This window comes from Mustelus asterias, chromosome 13 (assembly GCF_964213995.1).
Source record: "Mustelus asterias chromosome 13, sMusAst1.hap1.1, whole genome shotgun sequence".
NCBI lineage: Eukaryota > Metazoa > Chordata > Chondrichthyes > Carcharhiniformes > Triakidae > Mustelus > Mustelus asterias.
In genome coordinates this window covers 80,903,259-80,927,682 of record NC_135813.1, presented here as the reverse complement: position 1 = coordinate 80,927,682, position 24,424 = coordinate 80,903,259, and the positions used below count along the sequence as shown (strand labels likewise).

General features: G+C 41.1%; 1 protein-coding gene across 4 annotated transcripts in view; it reads right to left on the bottom strand.

The window, feature by feature from the left end:
• Positions 1–24,424, bottom strand: part of sbno1 (strawberry notch homolog 1 (Drosophila)) — a 127,957-nt gene that overhangs the window by 49,145 nt on the left and 54,388 nt on the right. For all 4 annotated transcript variants that reach the window (XM_078227107.1, XM_078227108.1, XM_078227105.1 and 1 more), the window contains 10 exons: positions 19,487–19,584; positions 17,951–18,102; positions 16,006–16,191; positions 8,766–8,939; positions 8,373–8,536; positions 5,223–5,354; positions 5,010–5,145; positions 3,410–3,522; positions 2,390–2,461; positions 1,972–2,071 (listed from right to left, as the gene is read on the bottom strand). In XM_078227107.1, coding sequence (XP_078083233.1) covers positions 1,972–2,071; positions 2,390–2,461; positions 3,410–3,522; positions 5,010–5,145; positions 5,223–5,354; positions 8,373–8,536; positions 8,766–8,939; positions 16,006–16,191; positions 17,951–18,102; positions 19,487–19,584 — 1,327 coding nt within the window. The remainder of the gene's footprint in view (positions 1–1,971; positions 2,072–2,389; positions 2,462–3,409; positions 3,523–5,009; positions 5,146–5,222; positions 5,355–8,372; positions 8,537–8,765; positions 8,940–16,005; positions 16,192–17,950; positions 18,103–19,486; positions 19,585–24,424) is intronic.

Here is a 24,424-nt window from a genome sequence, read left to right as displayed (position 1 = left end):
TCCACTTATTTCCAAGTGGGAATAAATCCTGTCTTGAAGAATCCTCTCCAATAATTTCCCTACCACTGATGTAAGGCTCACCGGCCTGTAATTGCCTGGATTATTCTTGCTACCCTTCTTAAACAAAGGAACAACATTGGCTATTCTCCCATCCTCTGGGACCTTCCCTGTAGCCAGTGAGGATACAAAGATTTCTCTCAAAGCTCCAGCAATTTCCTCCCTTGCCTCTCAGTATTCTGGGGTATATCCCATCAGGCCATGGAGACTTGTCTACCTTCATGTTTCTCAAGAACCCCAATACCACCTCCTTTTTGATCTTAACATGACTCAAACTATCTACACATCCTTTTCCAGACTCATCATCTACCAAGTCCTTCTCTTTGGTGAATACTGATGCAAAGCACTCATTTAATACCTCGCCCATTTCTTCTGGCTCCACGCATAGATTCCCTCCCTTGTCCTCGAGTGGGCCAACCCTCTCTCTGGCTACCCTCTTGCTCATTATGTATGTATAAAAAGCCTTGGGATTTTCCTTAATCCTGCTGGCCAATGCTTTTTCATGACCCCTTTTAGCCCTCCTTACTCCTTGCTTAAGTTTCTTTCTACTTTCCTTGTATTTTACACTTGCTTCATGCGTTCCCAGCCTCCTAGCTTTGACAAATGCTTCCTTTTTCTCTTTGACTCGGCTCACAATATCTCTCGTTATCCAAGGTTCCCAAAATTTGCCATACTTATCCTTCATCCTTACAGGAATGTGCCGGTCCTGAATCCCTATCAACTTACACTAGAAAGCCTCCCACATGCCAGATGTTGATTTGCCCTCAAACATCTGCCCCCAATCTACATTATTCAATTCCTGCCTAATATTGTTGTAATTAGCCTTCCCCCAATTTAGCACCTTAACTTGAGGACTACACTTATCTTTATCCATCAATACCTTAAAGCTTAGTAGTTTGACTATTCAATAAATATCTTGCTAACATCTTTATTATATGTATAATGATGAATTGGCTCCCTCTAATGAACTGAAATAGTGAGGACGACCAAATTTGCTGTCAATCAAAAAATATCCGCATAGCACCTTGCATATCCTCAGGAAGTATCAAGAAGCTTCACAATCAAGATAGGCGGCAGAGTGGTTAACACTGCTGCCTCACAGCTCAGGGACCTGGGTTCAATTCCGGCCTTGGGTGACTGTGTGGAGTTTGCACGTTCACCGTGTCTTTGTGGGTTTCTTTCCACAGTCCAAAGATGTGAACATTAGGGTACGTTGGCCATGTTAAATTGCCTCTTAATGCTTAAAAATGTGTAGTTAGGTAGATTAGCCATGGTAAATGCACAACACTACAGGGATAAGAGGGGAGGGCTTGGGTAGAATGCTCTTTGAAGTGTTGGTGCAGATTTGATGGGCCAAATGGCCTCTATGCACTGTAGGGCGTCTATGATTCAAATGATTTCTATGATTACTTTTGAGGGTTGTCATGGTTGCAAAGACAGGAAATGTTACAATTTGTCCACAGCAAAGTGATAAACACTGGTAGGACACCTCCCCTGCCCTTTGGACAGTGCATCCATCTGAGGGGGGAAGGCAGGGCCTCAGTATAACATTTCCCCCAACAGTAAAATATACTCTCAACACTGCACTGAAGTGTCAACTCAGTTTGTTCTCAACACACTGTGATGAGAACTTAAACTAATCTTGTCATTAAGTAAAAAATCTACAACTGAACTAAGGTTCAGTGACAGGAAATAACCAAATCAGGAAATATCAGCGTGGAAGGAAAAGCAAATAAATCAGTAACTTTACAACTGCCGCAGACAAATTAAGTTATATTAACCTGGTTAATTGACAATGGCTATTATTGTATCAAAAACTGCTTAAATTTAATGCAATGTAATGGAATCCAATGAAATGGAGTTCCATACTCCTAACCCAAACTAACAGAAGGTGGATAGAAATCTGTACTGTACCTTTGAAAAAATCCCCAACATAGTCTTTGGGCGAAGACACCAGTGGACTATCCAGATTTACAATAGACTTCATTACTATTTCCAGGGCATTTCTTCCATACTGCAGAAGTGTCAAACAGTCAGTCACCACATTGCAATACTGGCATCATATTAACAGCAAAAATTCTATGCACATAATGCATATTATCTTATTTGTGCTAAAGCTGTCCACAGGAGCATTGCAGCATCCTGTTCATTTGTTTTCTGGTGGACAAGATGTCACATAATTTCACATCTTCCAAGTTTGAAGCAGGCAAACTGCACACAGTGACTTACAGAGGTGACAAATATAAAATAAACTTTATTAAGGTAGAAGTCACGATAAACACAACAGTGAAATTCTAATAAATGCTTGAAGCCAAAATAATCAAAACATTACCTTGTTATCGAAATTGAACCTGCTCAAATCTCTGGTTTCAGTGGCTCGTCTGTCACCATGTGTGAGGGCACCCTGTCCAAAAGGCAAAATGTTATCATATATCAAGCAAAAAAAGTTTTCACATAAGCAGATCCTGATCGTATCTCTGGCGTTAAGGGAAAGGCATCTGGTAAATTATTGCCATGTTATGAATGCAGTTTTCTGTTAAAATGACCAATTCATAGCAGAAACTTTGCTATAAGAATTAGAGGAAACCAAGCAGAAATCATCACGCCAAGTGCCTCACAAATGGTCTCTTAAATGTCAAAAGACATCTCAATTTCTATGCCAATAGATGCTGCATGCTACAGCAATGCAATAAAAACAGAAAATGCTCAACGCTGAGGTTTGGCAGCATCTTGGAGAGACACACAATTAAAAGACAATGACTTTTCATTAGAAACATCTTTCCTTAGATGCTGTCAAACCTACTAAGCTTTTCCAACATTTTCCACTTAATTTACAGCTTTCCAGAATCCGCTGTGTTTTGTAAAAATGCCAATTGTTTCTGCTCGCTGCTGGAAGTTATACTGACAGAATCAGCATGACTGCACTAGGGAGAGCAGCTCAATTTGCATGGCGACTTCTTTCTCTTCTGATTCTGTATTTCTATACTGGGGGAAAAAGACGCATGAAAACTCGAGTACTTTTATATAAAAAAACCGAACCCACTTCAAAACAATCTTGAGAACATAACAAGTCCATCTAATTGTTTAATGAACTATATCACACAAGCAATAAAACACAACATTTGGTACAAATATCTGCCAACAAAAAGATCTTATTCTGTTGTCAGTCAGTTACCCTTACAGAGCAAGGAGGAGAAAGATAGGCGATGCAAATAAACAAGCATCTAACTGGATCACAACATGGCAACATTTTAGATCAACGCTCAAGTTCTGTCCATTAGTTGAACTTACTATGAAAACAAGGGGAATTGCAATAATGCTTAACTCACTGTTTTCAGAGACATGAACTTACCAAACTTTCAAGCCTTTTTGCAACAATAGATGCAAATCTCTGTTCTCCTGCCAATTCCGAAATGAGAAAAACATACTCAGGAGAAGTCACTTGGTTTGACCGATGTGTTCTACCTGTGAATAAAATAATTACGATTTCACATTTCCAGCAAAAAACACCAAACTCAGTTACCCAGGTCCTGTTGAGTTTAGCTGGGAGCCATGCCTTCCGTAATCCTGCATCAATCTTGACATACAAATAGGATTGATGTGGTTAAACCTCAACTTTGCAATCCAATTCAATTAACAGCAAGACATTTGAGCACATTTTTATACTATTTCAACAGAGCAATACACTTAAACACACAGGGTACATGCAAAGACAGTTCACCACAGGTCATGTCACTCAATGCAAAATGAGAGCAGATAAATATTCACAGAGAGCTACATGGAAACAGGCAATCGAGGGCAACCATACTCAGCTTATCCTCCACGTGAGCAGTCATCTTAATCCCATGTTGCTTTTATCTTTATATTCCCCTTTCTTTCAAATACCCAGCTAATCCTTTTCTAAAATGTCGGCATCGTCTCTGCTTTATACTTTTCACTGTATCCACGAATACATGTGACAATAATAAATCAAATCAACTGCATTAAGTCTCGGCCTGTATGAACATTTTTGGACTGTTCCCAGTTCTAAATTTCTTGCTTTTTAAAAAAAAACTGACCAGGCCAGCATTTATTGCCCAGAAGGCAGTGGCGGTGGTGAGCCACCTTCCCTAACCGCTGTAGTCCGGGGAGGGGCTTGGAGGGAAACTTGCAGATGGTGATGTTCCTACATGTTTGCCCCCTTGTCCTTCGAGGTGGTAGAGTCTTGTGAATATGCCCCTCATTCACAACCCTTCAAATCACTGGGAACAATTTGTTTCTTTCCATTTTGAATATTCCTGTCAAATCACACTGTAATCTCATCCTGTAAAGGAAATGACCCCAATATTCCCACTAACATACAAACATCTGTTCAAAGCCAGCTGAAAAAATAACCAATACTGTACCTCCAACTCAAGTTTGGTTTTGTTGTGCAGAAGTTTTAAAGAAAATCTTGAGCAAGACACCACTTTCTCAGCCTGATGAAATTCCATAAACCCACCTACACAGTAGTAATTGGTATACTAAACATATCAGGCAGTAATGGAACTTTAAAAGCAACAGTAAAATGCCAGTCCATCTCCTGATCGGAACTCCTGATGCATGACAAGATTGCTTCAGATAACTGTATTCAAGTTGCAGTACACTCATGTAACCTTTTGTTACCTGAAGCCCTCAAGCACATCACTGAAACATAAGCAGGCCACTTGGCCTCTCGAGTCTGATCCATTCAATTAGATTATGCCAGATCGGTAGCTACATTTACTCATCCCTGTACCATTTCTATTGCTATGCTTGATCAAAAATCTTTCTATTTCAATTAAAAATTTCACGATCCAATTTTATCATCTATGACATTAAAAAGTGCTTTCTCATCTAACTCCTAAATGGCCTGACAACTTCAATAATACCTAAAACACACCGATTACCAAACAAAAGTCTAGGGAAATAAACAATACGTTCGATTATCTCACCAAATTGCTGAATGGCACGATCTGCACTCCAAGGCAACTCCAAGGTCATGTGCACTCGCCGCCTTTGGTTCTTAACCCTGCGATCTGCTTGCAATGAAATACCAGAACTGGCTGCTTCCGAAATGATCGCAATATTCTGAAAGGCAAATAGGACAGATTGTTGAGAGTGTACACAACTTATTTTCTAAAGGCAATGGCTGAAATTACTCATACCTTCTCTCCATTCATAAACCGCTGCTTCTCTGTGATATTCAGAATTTCGACAGGAACATCAAGTTCTGATCTAGATTCATAAGATATGCTGCCATCATCGTTGCTCACAACTCTACCTTTCCGGCCTGTCATCTAGAAAACAAAGTTGAAGATTAAGCAAGTCTAGCAACCTTTAATTAAAAAGGACATAATTCAAACAGATCTAATTAGGAAATGCCGATATTAACTCAAGCAGAAGGGTAAATAAAAATTTGGCTGTTCATATGATTTAAAGAAATCAAGTCTTATTAAATTCAATAGTAAAATAGAACAACATTCACAAACATGATGCATTTAGCCAAATTATACAATAATTATGAAATCACTGTCAAAAAAATGGTTTGAGACAGAGCAGCAGAAAAGAAAAAAAGGAAGCAAACTGAACTCCAGATTCCACTAGCTCGCGGGATATCCTGCCTCATGAGCCCAAAGACCTGCAGGCCGAGAATTAGTCTGTTCAGTTACATTAAGACTGATGGCAAAAACCTGTGACCTCAAGTAGGCACCATCTTCAAATTTTGAGATAATCGACAATGACAACTAACTCATTTTTAACAGTGGGTTTTCCAGCGGTGCTGGAAGGAAGAGGATGTAAGCAAACCTACTCAGTAGAGCAGCTTAAGTGCTGTTAGCTTTGCAGAGCTTTTTATTTAAAAGCATTCTTTGGGTGTGGATGCCAATGGGATAGCTACATTAAATACACATCCCTAATTTCCCTGAAATGGTAGATCATCTTGCGTCACTGCAGTCCAAGAGGGAGACTGGGAAATGGGGTGGGAATGAGCATCAGCATTTTCAGCAGTAAGGAGCTGCAACTACACGAATAGTGGAAGCTATTTTTAGTTACTGAGTATATCAAAACACCAAGAGGCAGACATGCAGCATTGTTAGCACGGTATCCACATAGCCATACCTCATTTGTAACAACGGAATATCAACACTAAATGTTCAGTTAACTGTTGCTCCTCTACTGCCGTCTTCTCCCAGTAAATTTGCAGTCATTGTCCTTCACCAAAAAACCTTGACCCCCCCCTTCTATGCACACTAACATCCTTTTCCTGACCTTTCTTTCCTCTCCAAAGTGCTTGAACATCCTCGCAAATCCATGCCCATCTTTCATACAATTGCAAGTTTGATTCTCTTCAGGCAAGTACCACAGGAAAAGATCCTTATCAAAGTCACAAGTGATATCCTATATGAATGTGACAAAAACAAAATCTGCCTGCAGTCTCTGGCACAACTGACTGTCCCACCCTCGCCATGTCTTTTCTCCTTATACAGTTGGATGGGATTGCCCTCAGCTAGTTCCATTCTTATTTACTCACCTGCAGTCAAAGAATCACCTCGAGTTAAAGTCATTATGGCACAACTAGCCATGTGGCCCATCAAGTCTATGCTAACAGTGTAAAGTAAACTAATTAGTCCCATTCCCCCGCTCTATCCCTGCAACCTTAAGTTAATCTCCCTCATGTATTAATTCAATTTTCTTTGTCTTACCTTCCATCATCCTCTAGGAGCCCATTCCATGACATTACTTATTGGGTAATAAAGGTCTTCCTCGTATTCCCATACCCACTCCTCTTGGTAATTCTTGCCCAAAGCCATAAATCTGTGCCTTCTGGTTCATCAGCTAATGGGAACAGCTTTTCATTGCCTACCTTATTTTAGTGCGTTGAACGCCTTTGTTTCATCATGTTCTCCATTTCCCATAGCATTCAAGAAGCCATAGCTTTGGTTCCCCTGCTTTTCATCCTTGTAATATTCCTAACCGTGTGCCTGAAACATCACATTCTCAAAGGCCCATATCATTCCCCAGAACCAGATGCAGAATGGCTCCTTCCAAGTTGGAACAAGAATATGCTGATCAAAGTTCTCCTGAATGCATTTCAGAAATGTTTTCCCTTCCTTATCTTTTAATCTATTACCCCAAACAATATATGGGGATTTCAAGTTCCCCAGTGTCAACACTCCTGTACATCTGCTCCGCTCCCTCCTTCCTCTATTTGAAAGGCTTGAGAATACCCCAAATAGCTTCTAATCAGTACTGCCAAATTTCCCTTTCCTTCCCTACATATTCCATTAGCTCTGGTACTTCCCCAAGGACTTATACTAGACTCCCTCCCATTTCTCATCTATATTCTGCCGCTTGCTAATACCATCCACAAACATTTTAGACTCCACATGTACAATGGTGACACCCAACTCTATTTCACCACCACTCAGACTCTTCTGTCTGAGAATTATCATGTGGCTTGCCCAACATCCAATTCTGGACAACCAAAATGTTCCCCAAATTAAATATAGAGAAGATGGAAACCACTGCTTTGGGCTCCACCACAGACTTAAGTTCCAAACCTCATTCCATCCCCCAATTCCACCCCCCTCAGTAGCAACTGAGAGACAGAATCAGACCATTTGCAGCCTCAGTGTCACATTTAACAGTAAGAAGCGCTTCCAGCCATATATCTGCTCCATCATCAAGACAAAGTTGCCAACTTTGCCACTGCTTCAGCTCTAGACTTGACTATTCCATCACTCTCCTCATTGGCTTCCAACATCCATAAAGTTGAGCTCGTCCAAAATCCTACTGCCCATATCTTAACTCAGGCCAAGTCACATTCACACACGGCTCTGTCCGCACTGACTTACTTTGGTTTCAAGTGTGGCAATGAATCAGCTGCAAATTTATGATATTTTCATATGTCTCTGCAGCATTGCCTTTCACGCCTGCATGAGGTGGGGTGACAGCAAGTCTTTGGATCGCTACACAGAATCTTTACAGTGCAGGAACAGGCCAATCAGCCCATCGAATCTGCACTGGCTCTCTGAAAGACACCTCTTGTGCAATTCTGATTTACATTGCTTCAGTCAGTTGTACTTTAAATACTGCGGCCTAAATTCATTTCCTCTGCCTCGCTACTTCTTTTAAAGCGCTCCATATAAGCTTTTCCTCATTTGTTGTATTATTTCATGTTGTTCAGCATCAAATGTTGTTGGATAAAAGCTCTATGACGCACTTTGGGGTCTTTAGGCTACATCGAAGATGTTAAATAAATACAAATCCTTCTTGTTGTAAATGCATGCATATTCCAACACGCTCTTTGAACTGACCTCTGCTACATTATCTGGACCGCCAAGTTCATCTATTAATTCATCCAGCGTGTTGGGAGGCAGATCCTCAGCAAGCCTCTCTAGCTTTTCAAGCAACTCTCGTTTCATTTGCTGAGCTCGTTCCACTGCATCCTGGCTGGCGACTATACTATGGCTGCTGTTACCTGAATTTTATTTGGAGCACAGAGAGGAAGAAAAAATTAAGTCACATTGGTAAGGGACTTGACATTTTCAGATTTAAAAATCCTTAGTCTAAATCTCAGTGCCAGAATAAGGATACAAAGTACGTGCATGAATACAGTCTTATTTCTACTTAAATGTTGAACATTTGTATGAAATGAAATTTCAATTCTTAACTGTGGCTGAATACTTTTACATTTCCAACATTTGTACCTGAAGGGAGTGCATTATTTGTTGTGCTGCTGACTGTGCTTGTGGAGAAGCTGGGCTTTTTTGATCCAAGGCCAGATGCTAGTAAGGCACTTTGGATAGAATCTGGATCAATACTTTTCTTCTTCTTTTTCTTGTCTTTATCCTTCTTGCGGTCCTTCCTCACTAACCAAGGATCTGATTGAAACAGCAAAAATAATAAAATGGTAAACAGAAATTGAGCATACATTAAATAAGAAAGAAGTTTAACTACCCGTGGATCTCATGGTAGCAGATTTAAATATCACACTAAATTAGTTCGGAATTTAAGTAACCTCGCTACTGAACTTCCCCACATAGTTAGGAGACTATAAGACATAGGAGCACAATTAGACCACACGACCCATTGAATCTGCTCCACCATTCAATTATGGCTGATACTTTTCTCATCACCATACTCCTGCCTTTTCCCCATAACCCCTTATTAATCAAGAACCTATCTCTATCTTAAAGACACTCAATGACCTGGCCTCCACAGCCTTTTGTGGCAAAGAGTTCCACAGATTCACCACTCTTTGGCTGAAGAAATTATTCCTCATCTCTGTTCTAAAGGATCGTCCCTTCAGCCTGAGATTGTGCCCTCTGGTTCTAGTTTTTCCTACTTGTGGAAACATCCTCTCCACATCCACTGTATTCAGGCCTCGCAGTATCCTGTAAGTTTCAATAAGATTCCCCTTCATCCTTCTAAACTCCAACGAGTACAGACCCAGAGTCCTCAACCATTCCTCATATGACAAGCTCTTCATTCCAGGGATCATTCTTGTGAACCTCCTCTGGACTCTTTCCAAGGTCAGCACATCCTTTTAGATATGGAGCCCAAAACTGCTCACAATACTTCAAATGGGGTCTGACCAGAGCCTTTTACAGCCTCAGAAGTACATCCCTTCTCTTGTATTCTAGCCCCCTCAACATGAATGCTAACATTGCATTTGCCTTCCTAACTGCCGACTGAACCTGCACATTAACGTTGAGAATCTTGAACAAGGACTCCCAAGTCCCTTTGTGTTTCTGATTTCCTAAACATTTTCCCATTTAGAAAATAGTCTATGCCTCCATTCCTCCTTCCAAAGTGCATAACCTCTCACTTTTCCACATTGTATTCCATCTGCCACTTCTTTGCCCACTCTCCTAGTCTGTCCAAGTCTTTCTGCAGCCCCCCTGCTTCCTCAATACTACCTGTCCCTCTAAATACATATCTTTGTATCATCTGCAAACTTAGCAACAGTGCCTTCAGTTCCTTCCTCCAAATCGTTAATGTATATTGTGAAAAGTTGTGGTCCCAGCACTGACCTGAGGCACACCATTAGTCACCGGCTGCTATCCTGTAAAAGATCCCTTTACCCTCTCTGCCTTCTGCCAGTCAGCCAATCCTTGTTCCATGCCAGGATCTTACCCATAACACCATGGGCTCTTAACTTATTTAACAGTCTCCTATGCGGCACCTTGTCAAAGGCCTTCTGGAAATCTAAATAAATCATGTCCACTGGTTCTCCTTTATCGAACTTCCTTGTTACCTCCTCAAAGAACTCTTAACAGATTTGTGAGACATGACCTCCCCTTGACAAAGCCGTGCTGACTCAGTCTTACTTTATCATGCACTTCCAAGTACTCTGCGATCTCAGCTTTAGTAATGGACTCTAAAATCTTGCTAATGACCAAAGTCAGGCTAACCGGCCTATAATTTCCCATCTGCTGCCTCCCTCCCTTCTTAAACAGCGGCATTACATTAGCTACTTTCCAGTCCTCTGATACCCACCCTGCCTCCAGTGATTCCTGAAAGATCACCACCAATGCCTCCACAATTGCCTCAGCTCTCTCTTTTAGAACCCTGGGGTGTAGTCTATCTGGTCCAGGTGATTTATCGACCTTCATTTCCCCAGAACCTTCTCCTTAGGTGATGGCCACTACACTCAGCTGTGCCCCCTGATTCTCCTGCAGCTCTGGCATCCCAATGGTGTCTTCCACCGTGAAGACCGATGCAAAGTAATTATTCAGTTCCTCTGCCATTGCTTTGTTTCCTATTATTGCTTCTCAGCCTCATTTTCCAGTGGTCCAATGGCTTTTTTTGCCTCTTTTACCTTTTATATACTAAAACTCTTCCCATCTTCTTTTATATTACTAGCTAGCTTACACTCATATTTCATCTTCTTCCCGCCTTATTGCTTTTTTAGTTGTCCTCTGCTCGCTTTTAAAGGCTTCCCCCTAATCCTTGCCACTTTGTAAGCTTTTTCTTTTATGCTGTCCTTGACTTCCCTCGTCAGCCATGGATGCCTTGTCCTCCCCTCAGCACGTTTCCTCCTCCTTGGGATGAATTTCTGTTGTGCCTCCAGAGTGTTACTCAAAAGCTCCTGCCATTGCTGTTCCACTATCTTCCCTGCTAGGCTCCCTTTCCAATCAACTCTGGCCAGCTCCTCCCTCATTTCTTTGTAGTTACCTTTATTTAATTGTAATACCGTTACATCTGATTCCAACTTCTCCCTCTCAAACTGCAAGGTAAATTCTATCATATTCTGGTCGCTGCTCCCTAAGAGTTCCTTCACCTTAAGCTCCCTAATCAAGTCTGCCTCACTACACATCACCAAATCCAGAATTGCCTATTCCCTAGTAGGCACTGTCACAAGCTGCTCTAAAATACTCTTAGACATTCCACAAATTCCTTTACTTGGGATCCACTACCTACCTGATTTTCCCAATCCACCTGCATATTGAAGCCCCCCATGATTATTGTAACATTGCCTTTTTTATATGCCTTGTCTATCTCCCGATTTATTTTCTGCCCCACATCCTGACTATTGCTAGGGGGCCTGTACATAACTCCCATCAGGGTCCTTCTACCTTTGCGATTCCTTAACTCTACCCAGAGATTCTAAACCTCCTGATCCTATATCACTACTTGCTATCGATTGAACTTCATTCCTTACTAACAATGCAACCCCGCGCCCTTTGCCCATCTGCCTGCCCTTCCAATAGGACACATATCAAAGAACAAAGAAAGAACAATACAGCACAGGAACAGGCCTTTCGGCCCTCCAAGCCCGCGCCGCTCCCTGGTCCAAACTAGACCATTCTTTTCTATCCCTCCATTCCCACTCCGTTCATGTGGCTATCTAGATAAGTCTTAAACGTTCCCAGTGTGTCCGCCTTCACCACCTTGCCCGGCAGCGCATTCCAGGCCCCCACCACCCTGTGTAAAATACGTCCTTCTGATATCCGTGTTAAACCTTCCCCCCCTCACCTTCAACTTATGACCCCTCATGAACGTCACCACCGACCTGGGAAAAAGCTTCCCACCGTTCACCCTATCTATGCCTTTCATAATTTTATACACCTCTATTAGGTCACCCCCTCATCCTCCATCTTTCCAGTGAGAACAACCCCAGTTTACCCAATCTCTCCTCATAACTAAGCCCTTCCATACCAGGCAACGTCCTGGTAAACCTCCTCTGCACTCTCTCTAAAGCCTCCACGTCCTTCTGGTAGTGTGGCGACCAGAACTGGGCGCAGTATTCCAAATGCGGCCGAACCAACGTTCTATACAACTGCAACATCAGACCCCAACTTTTATACTCTATGCCCCGTCCTATAAAGGCAAGCATGCCATATGCCTTATTCACTACCTTCTCCACCTGTGACGTCACCTTCAAGGATCTGTGGACTTGCACACCCAGGTCCCTCTGCGTATCTATACCCTTTATGGTTCTGCCATTTATTGTATAGCTCCCCCCTACGTTAGTTCTACCAAAATGCATCACTTCGCATTTAGGATTGAACTCCATCTGCCATTTCTTTGCCCAAATTTCCAGCCTATCTATATCCTTCTGTAGCCTCTGAATGTTCCTCGCTATCTGCGAGTCCAGCCATTTTTGTGTCGTCCGCAAACTTACTAATCCCCCCAGTTACACCTTCTTCCAGATCGTTTATATAAATCACAAACAGCAGAGGTCCCAATACAGAGCCCTGCGGAACACCACTAGTCATGATGTGGAGATGTCGGCGTTGGACTGGGGTAAACACAGTAAGAAGTTTAACAACACCAGGTTAAAGTCCAACAGGTTTATTTGGTAGCAAAAGCCACACAAGCTTTCGGAGCTCCAAGCCCCTTCTTCAGGCGAGTCCTGAAGACTCACCTGAAGGGGCTTGGAGCTCCGAAAGCTTGTGTGGCTTTTGCTACCAAATAAACCTGTTGGACTTTAACCTGGTGTTGTTAAACTTCTTACTGTGTTTACCCCAGTCCAACGCCAGCATCTCTACATCATGATTACCATCGACACCGCAAACTGCCAGCTCCAAGTGGAGAGGATCTCCAAGAAGATCGCGCATATCGACACGAACACCACTAGTCACTGGCATCCAGCCGGAAAAAGACCCTTCCACTACCACCCTCTGTCTTCTGTGACCAAGCCAGTTCTCCACCCATCTAGCCACCTCCCCCTTTATCCCATGAGATCCAACCTTTTGCACCAACCTACCATGAGGGGGACTTTGTCAAACGCTTTACTAAAGTCCATATAGACTTTAGCTTATATGGACTTTAGTAAAGGAGATCAGGGCTGGGATCTAAATATCCTTGGATATTTAGATCCCAGCCCTGATCCCCTTGTCATGCCCACAACATTACCAGCCAATTTCAACATGTGCAACAAGCTCATTTACCTTGTTCCATATACTGCATGTGTTGAGGTACAATACCCTCAGTCCTGCATTGACCATCTCCCTTCTCATACTTGTCACCTTTTTTGATCTGCCGGAGATTAGATTCCTGTCACTTTCTATACTCTGCTTTATTACGTGGTCTGAAAATTTTACTAACTTCTCCTGAGCCATCAGCTCCATTAACCTGCACTTCTACCCTCTCCTTTAACTTTGATTTCCTAATTCTCCATACAACTGAACCCTCTCCCCCCCCCCCCCCCCACACTATCTAGTTTAAAGCCCTATCTACAAAGGTAGCTTTAAGGGATTTGTATTTATATGGGTGAATATTAAAAGCAAGTGGGTTTAATTTAATATTTCTGTGCCTGGAAGGAAAGTGCAGTTAGATTTCATGCTGGAGAAAAGGTGTTTGTTTGTATGGGGGTTGGTTTCAGTTCCAGTTGGGATTCTATTGTGCTTAGAGCGCTGCAGTGGGAAAAAAAAGTAGCACGTTTCTTAGCAACTAGAGGCTCTCCACAGCAGATGTTAAAAAGCTGCAAAATCCAGCATCACGTGAGCATACTTGCTTTTTTATGTGAAGTCTAGAAAGACGTGTGTTTGTTGGGTGTTGCTTATCTTGGAACATCATAGGTTTATTAAGGTTTATATCATGTTGATTCCTGTAAGTGGTAAAAGTCATGCTTTTTTCTCATGTTAACTATTCTTACATAAATTTTGTAAGATAAAAGCTTCCAGTGTGTCACTTGAATCATGGCTGGAGTTAAACACAGTTGCTCACCTGTGCCAAATTCAAATGTAAAAACTTTGGGTCCAGGCTATCTTCACAAAACACCTTGGAGTTTTATGGGGGGGGATGGGATTTTGTGGAGAAATCCACATACATACTTGGTGTGGGTTAGGTGGATTAGCCATGGTAAATGCACGGGGTTGCAGGCAAAGGGTGGAGGTGCCGGCCTGGGTAGGGTGCTCTTTTGGAGAGTCTATGCAGGCTCAATTAGCTAAATGGCCTCTTTCTGCACTGTAAGGATTCTATGATTGACTGCAGTCATCTTGTGTTTGTCAAAAGGACAGTGAGCGTCAAAGGAACTGTGCTAATGTGACCATTGTAACTTAAATTATACTGTGTCATTCGTGTTAATGCTAAAATCTGTGTTTTTGTTAAGCTAAGGTGTATTGTATTATAATCCATTTTAATAAATGTTTTTGTTGTTAAAGCTAATTTGTGGTCATGTGACTGTTCCTCCACACTGAAAACTGTAACAAGTTACGGTCTTTTGAGCCAGAGTTCCATTCTGGGATGTTCCCGTCCAGTTATATCAACTGAGATTGTAACACATAACCATGGCATCCAATTAATCTTGCTACAAAGAGGCCTCACCATATTTCTTTGTCACCCTCAGTATATTGATGTCCTGCTAATGATTCCTTTTTACCCTTACCCTCCAATCCAGAAGCAGCGCCATGGTACTCTTACCAGCACACCACCTTCCCAACTCTCATGCTGGTCATCTATCCATAATAACACCACCTTAGTCGGTATGAAGTTTTGGTTACTTTACTCATGATACAAACTCAAATTCCTCCCTCCAGCACAACCCATCTTCTTTCCATTCCTTTCATCTCTCTGGGACAGAAAGTCATCGATATTTCTCAGTATCAGAGATGAATCAAACCTGTTCACTATCCTGCTGCATCACAAGCCTTTACGCTCCCCAGGACATACTCGAGTTTCTCACGTAGAGAAACTAACCTTCAGGACTCTCACCAATTCCTTTGATATTCTTAATCTCAAAGAAAGCAACTGTTGTATCTCAAACATCGATCTCCATTCTTTCTTTTGAAAATTGCATCACTGCACAAAAGAAACACATCCCCAGGGCCAGTCTTCTCCAATTACCCCACTCGACATGGAGCTGAATTTCAATCCTACATCCAATCCCTCAGCAAGACCACAATTTGCGCAATAAAACCAATCTCTGTATTATGACCTGCCTACCATGCTCCTTCCCAACTTGTGCATCAGCAATAACTCCCAATTCACCACAAATATCTTCAGCAACAAAGCATTCCACAATTTCAGTCCATACCTGAAGTCACGCACCACATTTAAACATCAGTTCACACTTTTTAATTTTCAGAGCCTGGCTATGGGATCCTCCTCCCCACCCGAGACACCAATTGTGGTGGCAGTCTGCAGCTATGAAGCCAGTTTAGAATTCCCCCTTGTATCTAAATCCAACCTAATATATTTCTCATCATCAAAAGCCTCAAAATGTATTCCTTCACTCCTCCTTTGATCCACTCCCTAACTGACAAATTCCTGTTCAGGATCAAAGTTGTTCCACCTCCTCTGGAACATTCTGGGATGTTGTTGGATTATAATAAAGATACCATGCAAGTTGTATACTACATGGTTTAAAATTCTGTTGTCCAGTGTTAAGTCCTCACTCTGTGCTGAGTGCAGTGAATTACAACAGGGATAACATTGCTGAATTTTGCTTGCATTTTTTTGTCCATCAGAAAATTACGTTTGTCACTTTCACTGACTTACCATCTTCTTCATCAGAAGATTCATCTCTGAAAGGGTTAAAGTCATCATCACCAGAACTGACGGAGAGAAAGCTTTCTTCATCACTCCCTTCACTTTCAGATACTTCAGATTCACTCTCTGAAGAGCTGCTCCCAGCAAGACCTTTGCTTTTGCGGGGCTTTTTTGCTTCCCTTTTGTCCTCGTTGGCTTAAAAACAAAATTTACAAGGGTCCCCTGTCAAAAAACTACTTCCTGAATTTACATGCATATAGTTATAGAAAGCTGCAAATGAAGTTAATCCTGAACAAAAATGCCCAGCGCGCTTCAGGTAGACACAAAGTAAACAGATGCTCAGTCAAAAAAAATAAGGAAAGACAAGGAGTTTGCCAATGTTTGGATCACAATATGGGCTTAGAAGAGATCAGCAATGATGGAAAAAAATTCCAAGTATTAGGGTCAAGGCTTCTGAAGACCCTGCAATAATAGGGTGAGGGGAGGCAATATAGAATCTAAAGGAGTGAAGTGTTTAGAAATAGGAAGGGTGGACGGGTAGAAGAGGTAGGACTGTTGGAGAATACAGAAGAAAGATGAGGCAAAGTCATGGAGAAATTTAGAGAGAAGGCATGAAATTTTACAGTATTTGGGACAGGAAGTCTGTGTCAACTAGCACAAAGACAGAACAAATGTTGCTTTAGGACAGAGAGGTTTACTCATTTTAATTCAGCATACCCAGCAGAGGAAATGAGCCAAATGAGGCAAACCAGCATCATCAGCTCCACATTGAAGGAGAGACATAAAACTTTGACAGAACTGTGGGCCAATCTCCTGCACAGAGCTGACAGAGGTCAAAGAATAATCTTTACCTTTCTCTCTAGCCAAATACCACTGACTAGCTTATGAATGCATACAGCTTGTAACTGGGGAAGACAAAGCAAGTGATCTTAGGAACATCTAGTTCACAAGTTTAGGCCTGGAATGGCAAGAAAATATATTTTCATTCACTTTAAAGTTTATTTGTCACAAGTAAGGCTTACATTAACACTGCAATGAAGCTACTGTGAAATTCCCCTAGTCGCCACAGTCCAGTGCCTGTTCAGGTCAATGAACCGAACCAGCACATCTTTCAGAATGTGGGAGAAAACCAGGGCACCCGGAGGAAATGCAACAGGGGGAGATCTTGATCAGTTAGGGAAGTGGGCCCGAGGATTGGCAAATGGATTTCAGTACATTGTGAGGTGTTGCATTTTGGCAAGTCAAACCAGGAAAGGACTTATACATTCAATAGTAGGGCCCTGGGAAGTGTTGAGGAACAGAGGGACGTAGGAGTACAAGTACATAGTTCATTGAAAGCAGCGTCAGAGATAGATAGGGTGAATGAGTTTAGCACACTGGCCTTCATCAGTCAGGGTATTATATTACAGTTGCTTAAGTCGGTGATGAGGCTACACTTGGGAATATTGTGTACAAGTGATAGGGAATTGGTGGATTTCATGGTGAAAGGTGTATGCTGTCCAATCACTTATTTTGGCTTACATTTCTGTCTTGCGCTGCTGATGCTTTTAACGCACTCTAAAGACAGAAGAATATACATGGATCATCAATGAGATTAGTCAGAATGCAAAAGGAATTCCATGTTATGATTTCCAGACCACACTATTACTCAACTAGAAAGCAGATATGACGTTTACTTATGCAAAGCTGAACTCAAGTACAAAGTCTATAAAATTTGTAACCTCAGGGATATAATTGTGTGTGTGTGTGTGTTTATATATATATATATATATATATATATATATATATATATATATATAGGCTGATTATTTTTTATTGCAAATGGTTTAACAAATCATAGATCCAGTTTACATAGCAATGACGAAAGATCATTGTTTATGGCTTTGGTTGGCAGCCACACAGTAGAAAGTGCTCATTGGTGACAATTAGCAACATGAATAAAGAAAATTTGTACCTTTTCTCTTTTTTCCTTTACTCTGTCTTGATGGGCTGTCCATGGGAGAGTCATGATTGCTGGGCAAACTCATATCTATCCCCAACAAACTGTACAGCTTCTTTCTGTCAGGTGCTGGAAAGTGTTTCTCAACTAAAGACTGTAGGACTCCCCTGAAATGATTACAACATTTCTTTAAGTTACATAGTCAACTGCTGTTCAGGCCAAGAACTGTCAATTTTACACCAAATATTAAACAGTTAACACATGAATAAAATGATAACTCATTTTCACAGAATTAAACTATTGTCCTACATTCTTCAATCTGAACAGATTTTAAACTTCCTCCTACCATAACTGTTTCTATGGGTGTTATTAGTTCCACTACTATTGTACACATTACAGCTTTCAGCAAGTTGACAAGCTATCTATCTGTCCTCAGGTCTGAGTCCCATCCTATCCTAATCCATGCACTTTCGAGGAGGATTTAACAAACAATGATCAGGGTTGGGTACATTCAATGATTGTCCCCGCCCCATGTACTAACTGGAGTATCAACAATCACCTGGGCTGAGAACAGAAAACTCAGTACAGATCAAATACAGATCTTTCCTGGTCAGTATGACTGACTAGCTGACTGACTGACCCAGTCAGGGATTCAGCCTCACCTACATTTTAAGAGTACACATACAAAACACATTTATATACTTCATGCTACAAACAGAAGACATGTTGATTAACGATTAACTTCATGATCTTCTGTTTAGAACCCGAAGTACCAAAAGATTTTTCTTTCATTGTACAGAAATTGGTTCCCACGTATCTGTCAACAGTTAAGTAACTTTTGAAAAAGTACTTTAATGGCTGGCAAGTGTTTTGGGACATCCTGAAATTGAGAAAGCCTTACACAAATACATCTTTCTTTCTAAAATATTTTTTCAATAGTGCATGTTCAAGTGATGAGTCTTGTGTGGGGTTACGTTGATCAATGGACTACAGTGAACCCCAGATCTTCCCATGTATAGCATCAGGGAATCTTAGAATATGGCTTTAATATGTAAAATGGCATGTTTTTGTAAAAACATTGGTGCAGTTTGCCTACAGTAATTGTTAGCAATACTTAAACTGTATACAGCATTCATAAATTGTCCAAATAAATCACAGCAATCCAGCATGGACATACAACATTCTAATGTTTGACACGGGCCAATGACAAACATTTCAAAAGAATCTTTTCATGCAAAACTATTCAAATAATAAACTGTACGGTGGACGGTTTTTAAAATTCTTCCTTACATTTATGTGCCTGCTGTTTCTTCAGAACTTTTATAAAACATGCATTTATATAGATACAGCCTGATGACATCAGGAAATCCTGAAGGGCTTCCCAGCTAATTAACAAAGCAAACACAGAAGCAATAAACTTAGTCCTCAACCCTTCAGACAACGTTTTCCTTCCTTGTATTAGATATTTATCAAAATTAATACAGCTTTTGATTGCTTTTAAAAACACGATTAAAATTTACAATTGTGGACAGTTGTACCGTGTAAACTTACTTAGCAGTTGAAACAAAATCATTCAGTTCACCACCACCTTCCTCCAGGGCTTCAAGAGTTCTTGCTTCTCCAGTGGATTGTAGACCAATGACCACGCACTAGAAGCAATTCCAAAATAAAGCTATTAGAAAAGGTTACATTTTACTTGACAGCTGTCTATACAATTTCCCATTTAATTTTTGGGTGAATGCATTCTCACAAGGTCTCAATGCTAGGGAATGCAAATCCATTTTTGTGACTGTCAGTATTCAGTCAGGTACAGTAGACTCATTATTCATTATTAAAATTCTCATTATTTCAGCCCAACAATATTCTTTAATCCCAGTTCAAAATAGCACCGATTTCCTTCCCATTGTTCACACTAGCTGCATGCAATCTACAGATACAAGAATGTTAACATTCAAATTTTTTTTTGCTGTAATTTCACATTTACAATTACAATTTTAGACCACCCAACTCCTTTCATCCAAGACATTTAAAATGAACAAGAGACGTTTGCCCATAATCCAGTATTAGATTCAAACACAAAACGCTGGAGATAGCCATCGACTCCAGAAGGTATAGTGGAGGATATGCCCCTGTCTACATCAATGGGAACAAAGTAAAAATGGTTGAGAGCTTCAAGCTTTTAGGTGCCCAGATCACCAACGCTAAGAAAGCCCACTGCCTCTACTTTCTCAGAAGACTAAGGCAATTTGGCATGTCCACTACAGCTTTTACAGACGCACCGTAGAAAGCATTCTTTCTGGTTGTACCACAGCTTGGTATGGCTCCTGCTCTGTCCAAGATCGCAAGAAACTACAAAGGATTGTGAATGAAGCCCAGTCCATCACGCAAACCAGCCTCCATCCGCTGACTGTCTACACTGCCCGCTGCCTCAGCAGAGCAGCCAGTATAATCAAGGACCCCACGCACCTTCTTCCGTTGGGAAAAAGATACAAAAGTCTGAGGACATGTACCAACCGACTCAAGAACAGCTTCTTTCCTGCTGCCATCAGACTTTTGAATGGACTTACCTTGCATTAAGTTGATCTTTCTCTACACCCTAGTTATGACTATAACATTACATTCTGCACTCTCTTGTTTCCTTCTCTATGAATGGTATGCTTTGTCTGCATAGCGCGCAAGAAACAATACTTTTCACTGTATACTAATACACGTGACACTAATAAATCAAATCAGAAGACACATCTGGCAAAAATAGGGGTGCATAAGCAGCATTAGCAAACACTTGACAGCTGTTAGAGCATCATTTTAAGTAGTGCTCTTAAGCGTTTCACCTATGCAATTGTATTACTGGCATCTATTGAGGGTTGAGCACATGCAGGCTTTTAGTTTGCGTAAGAGTGTTCTGCAAGCAAGACCTCTATGCCTGTTGCTCTTGCTTTCAGTTACTGTTCTGCTGAGTTGTTATTAAACTGTTATTTTATTATACAAATACGATCCTTCTTTGAAACAACTCACCTGATCACCTTTATTGTAATCTCAAGTAACCACAATAACAAAACAAAAGGGCTACGCTACTACCATGTCCTAGGTGATATGTCACTGCATTTATATAAGCACCTTCCACAACATCAGGACATCCCAAAGTGCTCTACAGTCAATGAAGTGCTTCTGAACTGTAATTGCAACATCCGTCAATTTGTGCACAGTAAATTTGCATGAACAGCAATACAAAACAACCACATAATTTGTTTAAAGTAAAATGGTTGAGATAATGATTGGCCAGGAAACTGGAGAGAACTCCCCACTCTTCTTTGAATAGTGCTATAGCTCCACTCTCTGGAGTTGGGCTTGAGTGGTGGGTGCACTACCAATGAGCCACAACTGACAACTACATCAAGAGTCAAATTAATAATCCCCAAGACAATGGATCAGACAATCCTCCTGGACGAGAGGTATTATTGTCTCTAAATTCTAGGAAGGCCAACACTAAAACATATTGCATCAAAGGTGGGTTCATTGAAAATTTTCTCAAGCAAGACACACATAGAACATTGCGAATTGACCCTTAGTCCAAGAACTGGCATCCGATCAATTTCACCTTTATAAAGTAACACAATCTGCTTGGTGCAAAACAAAATAACCAGAGCTGTGCACGGATCAGAAAATTGGAGCAATGAATGCTGAACACAGTTACAGCACAAAACATCTCAAAGTCCATCGGATATCAAGTAACTGAAGGAAGTCAGGCATCACAGCCACTGCAGTGCTAGTCTCCAGGGTCAAACTCGGAGGACACCAAGAGCAAGTGTACGACAAAGTGCTGCTGCCAACACAACCTTGCCAAATACTGGCATGGGATAGATTTGATTGAAAAGACCCCTCAATCAGAACACTGTTTGATGAGGGCACAACAGTCAGCTATCGACTCTGCTGCAGAGAGTATGCAAGATGAAATCCAGTGCCGAGGTCAGAATGACAAAGCCCTGCAATATTCTAAAGGCACAAGTATATGAATATTACAGTTCTGAATTGTGCCACCTTTTATCCTGAAAAGGGCAAATAACTTGCATAAACTTTGAAACGGTGATCCATCATTGGAGGTAAATACCTCAGCAAATTACTGTGGGCACAGCATAACCCAACCCAGGCTTCCAGAACTGTCAATTCTAGTGGAGTCGTCATCAAAATAAAGCACCAGGTCTATAGTGGCAGTTGTAAGGCTGTCACAGAATAGCTATATAAATTCTTCAAAACAAGGGGCAACATGCCACAGAGAAGGTAAGTTGAAAGTGACCAGCCAGAATAAACTCAAGCACAGTAAACCCAAGTTGCTATGAAGAACTATGTGGCATTTATACCACAAATGTGTCTATGCTGGGTTTTGCTGGAAAGTCCCAAACTAATCTTCTTCCTTCACATCCCACCATGACTTGTTTCAACTGATCTTTTTTTCTCATTGATGATCAGAAATTTCTGACCATCAAAAATGTAAAGAGTCATGGAAATATTATCTTTAACTCATCATTTCTACTAACCTTTATTACTCTCATCTTCCCATTAATTTCCTATCACCAAAAGAGCTTAAACCCAATTGATCATCCCTATATGTAAAAACCGCTGTAAAGGTTTCCTTTATTAGATTAATCCCTTTATTTATTTCTCTCGACCAAGGTTTAGAATCAATCGTCACCAACTGAAACTGAATAAACATGGGCCCCATCAACATTAACATAAGCTTTAAATTTGATCTCTACTCAATTATCTTTACACCTGTAGCCCTATATGCTACCTGATGTATTCGCGAATTCGTCCTCTGATATATGCACTCTGACCCAAACATAAATCGCTTAGTCAAATACCTTTTAATTTCAATAATTACCCTAATTACTGCCAATAATATATTCCAACTATTTATTGGGTGGGAGAGAGTTGGAATTATGTCCTTTCTTATCGGTTGATGATATAGTCGAGCAGATGTCAACATTGCAGCCCGACAAGCCGTTATTTATAATCAAATTGGTGATTTGGGGTTAATCCTAAGCATCGCCTGGTTGGTGGGTAAAAGGCCCTGAAGTGCTTGATCAGCTATGATCATATTGAATGGCAGGACAGGTTTGACAGGCTGAATGGCCTACTTCTGTTTCGAAAAACAGAAAATGCAGGAATTACTCACATCAGGCATCATCTTTCTGTGGTGTGAGAAATAGCTGATGCCCCCCTTTCAGGTCGATGGTATAGTTCAGCATGAGAGCAAAGTAGAGAGTATAGGGTCACATTTTTGGACTGATAGAGGAGTTCTATAAAGCAGTCACGATATCTGCATTTGGTCTCCTCAATGTAGAGGAGAAAGCATTGTGAGTGGTGAATGCAGTATACCAAGTTGAAAGTACAGTATACCAAGTTGAAAGTACAAAATTCACTTTCAGCTGGAAGGAGTCTTTGGGGCCTGGAATGGGAGGACAACCTCTTGCAGCATTGCATTGAAGTTCAGCGCAAGCTGGAGGAACAGTACCTCATGTTTTGATTCAGCACTTTGCAGTCCTCCAGGCTGAACATCAAATTCAACAATTTCAGATTGTAACCTCTGACCCCATTTTGTTTCCTTTGCAGATAATCAGGTTTATAAGATAGTTAAGATGGAGATAAGCAGTCAGGAAAAGCTTGGAAGAAACAGAGGACAAAAAATAACCAGATTGCTGAGAAGAGCCTGCCAAAAGGAAAAAAAAACATTAAGGGGCCAGTGCTATTGATCTCTGCTAGCTGTGGACTGCCACACAATTGGCCTCTACAGTCATAACAGACGATTTTCAATATTGAAGTCACATACACCCCAGGCACAGTTCATCAGCTCCCGAGGTGGATAATAATAAAGATGGTTATGTTTTGGAACTCTTTCTTTAAAGGGGGTCATGTGACTGTTCTAAACTCTACCCAAGTGGATTGTTGGGCAATAAAGTTGGCCCAGATTGTCTCACTGGGAAGGTGCAAGGTGGCTACATTTGGAGACAATGGCAGCAGCCTGTGTACCAATAGTGAATAGACAGAGCCCCAAAATCAAAGATAGGCACTGACAATGTCAGGTTATAAACAGTTGTGCTTCATTTACTTCTGAGATAAAATAATTAGCATCTCAAAGATAGCTAAGCTGCATCTCTACCTGGATACAAGGGTCCATGTGATTGACATTGCCCTTATGATGGATTGAGGTGGGAAGGATACAGAGGAAGTCACCATGATATGGGTTATAGGTTTTTCTAAAATATCTTGGATAGATTAGGCTGTTAGGATCCAGGAGAGAGGGAGAACTGGTAGAGGTTGAAATTTTCTACGGTTTACCATGCAGGAATGAAGGAGAGCGCTCATGCTGGAATGGGAAGGTCAAATTTGTGAATGGAGGATTTACAAAGCTTTAGCTAGAGGTAGAAGTCTCCAGCTTAGACCCAAAATGTTAACTCATTCTCTCCACATATGTTGCCTGACCTGCTGAAC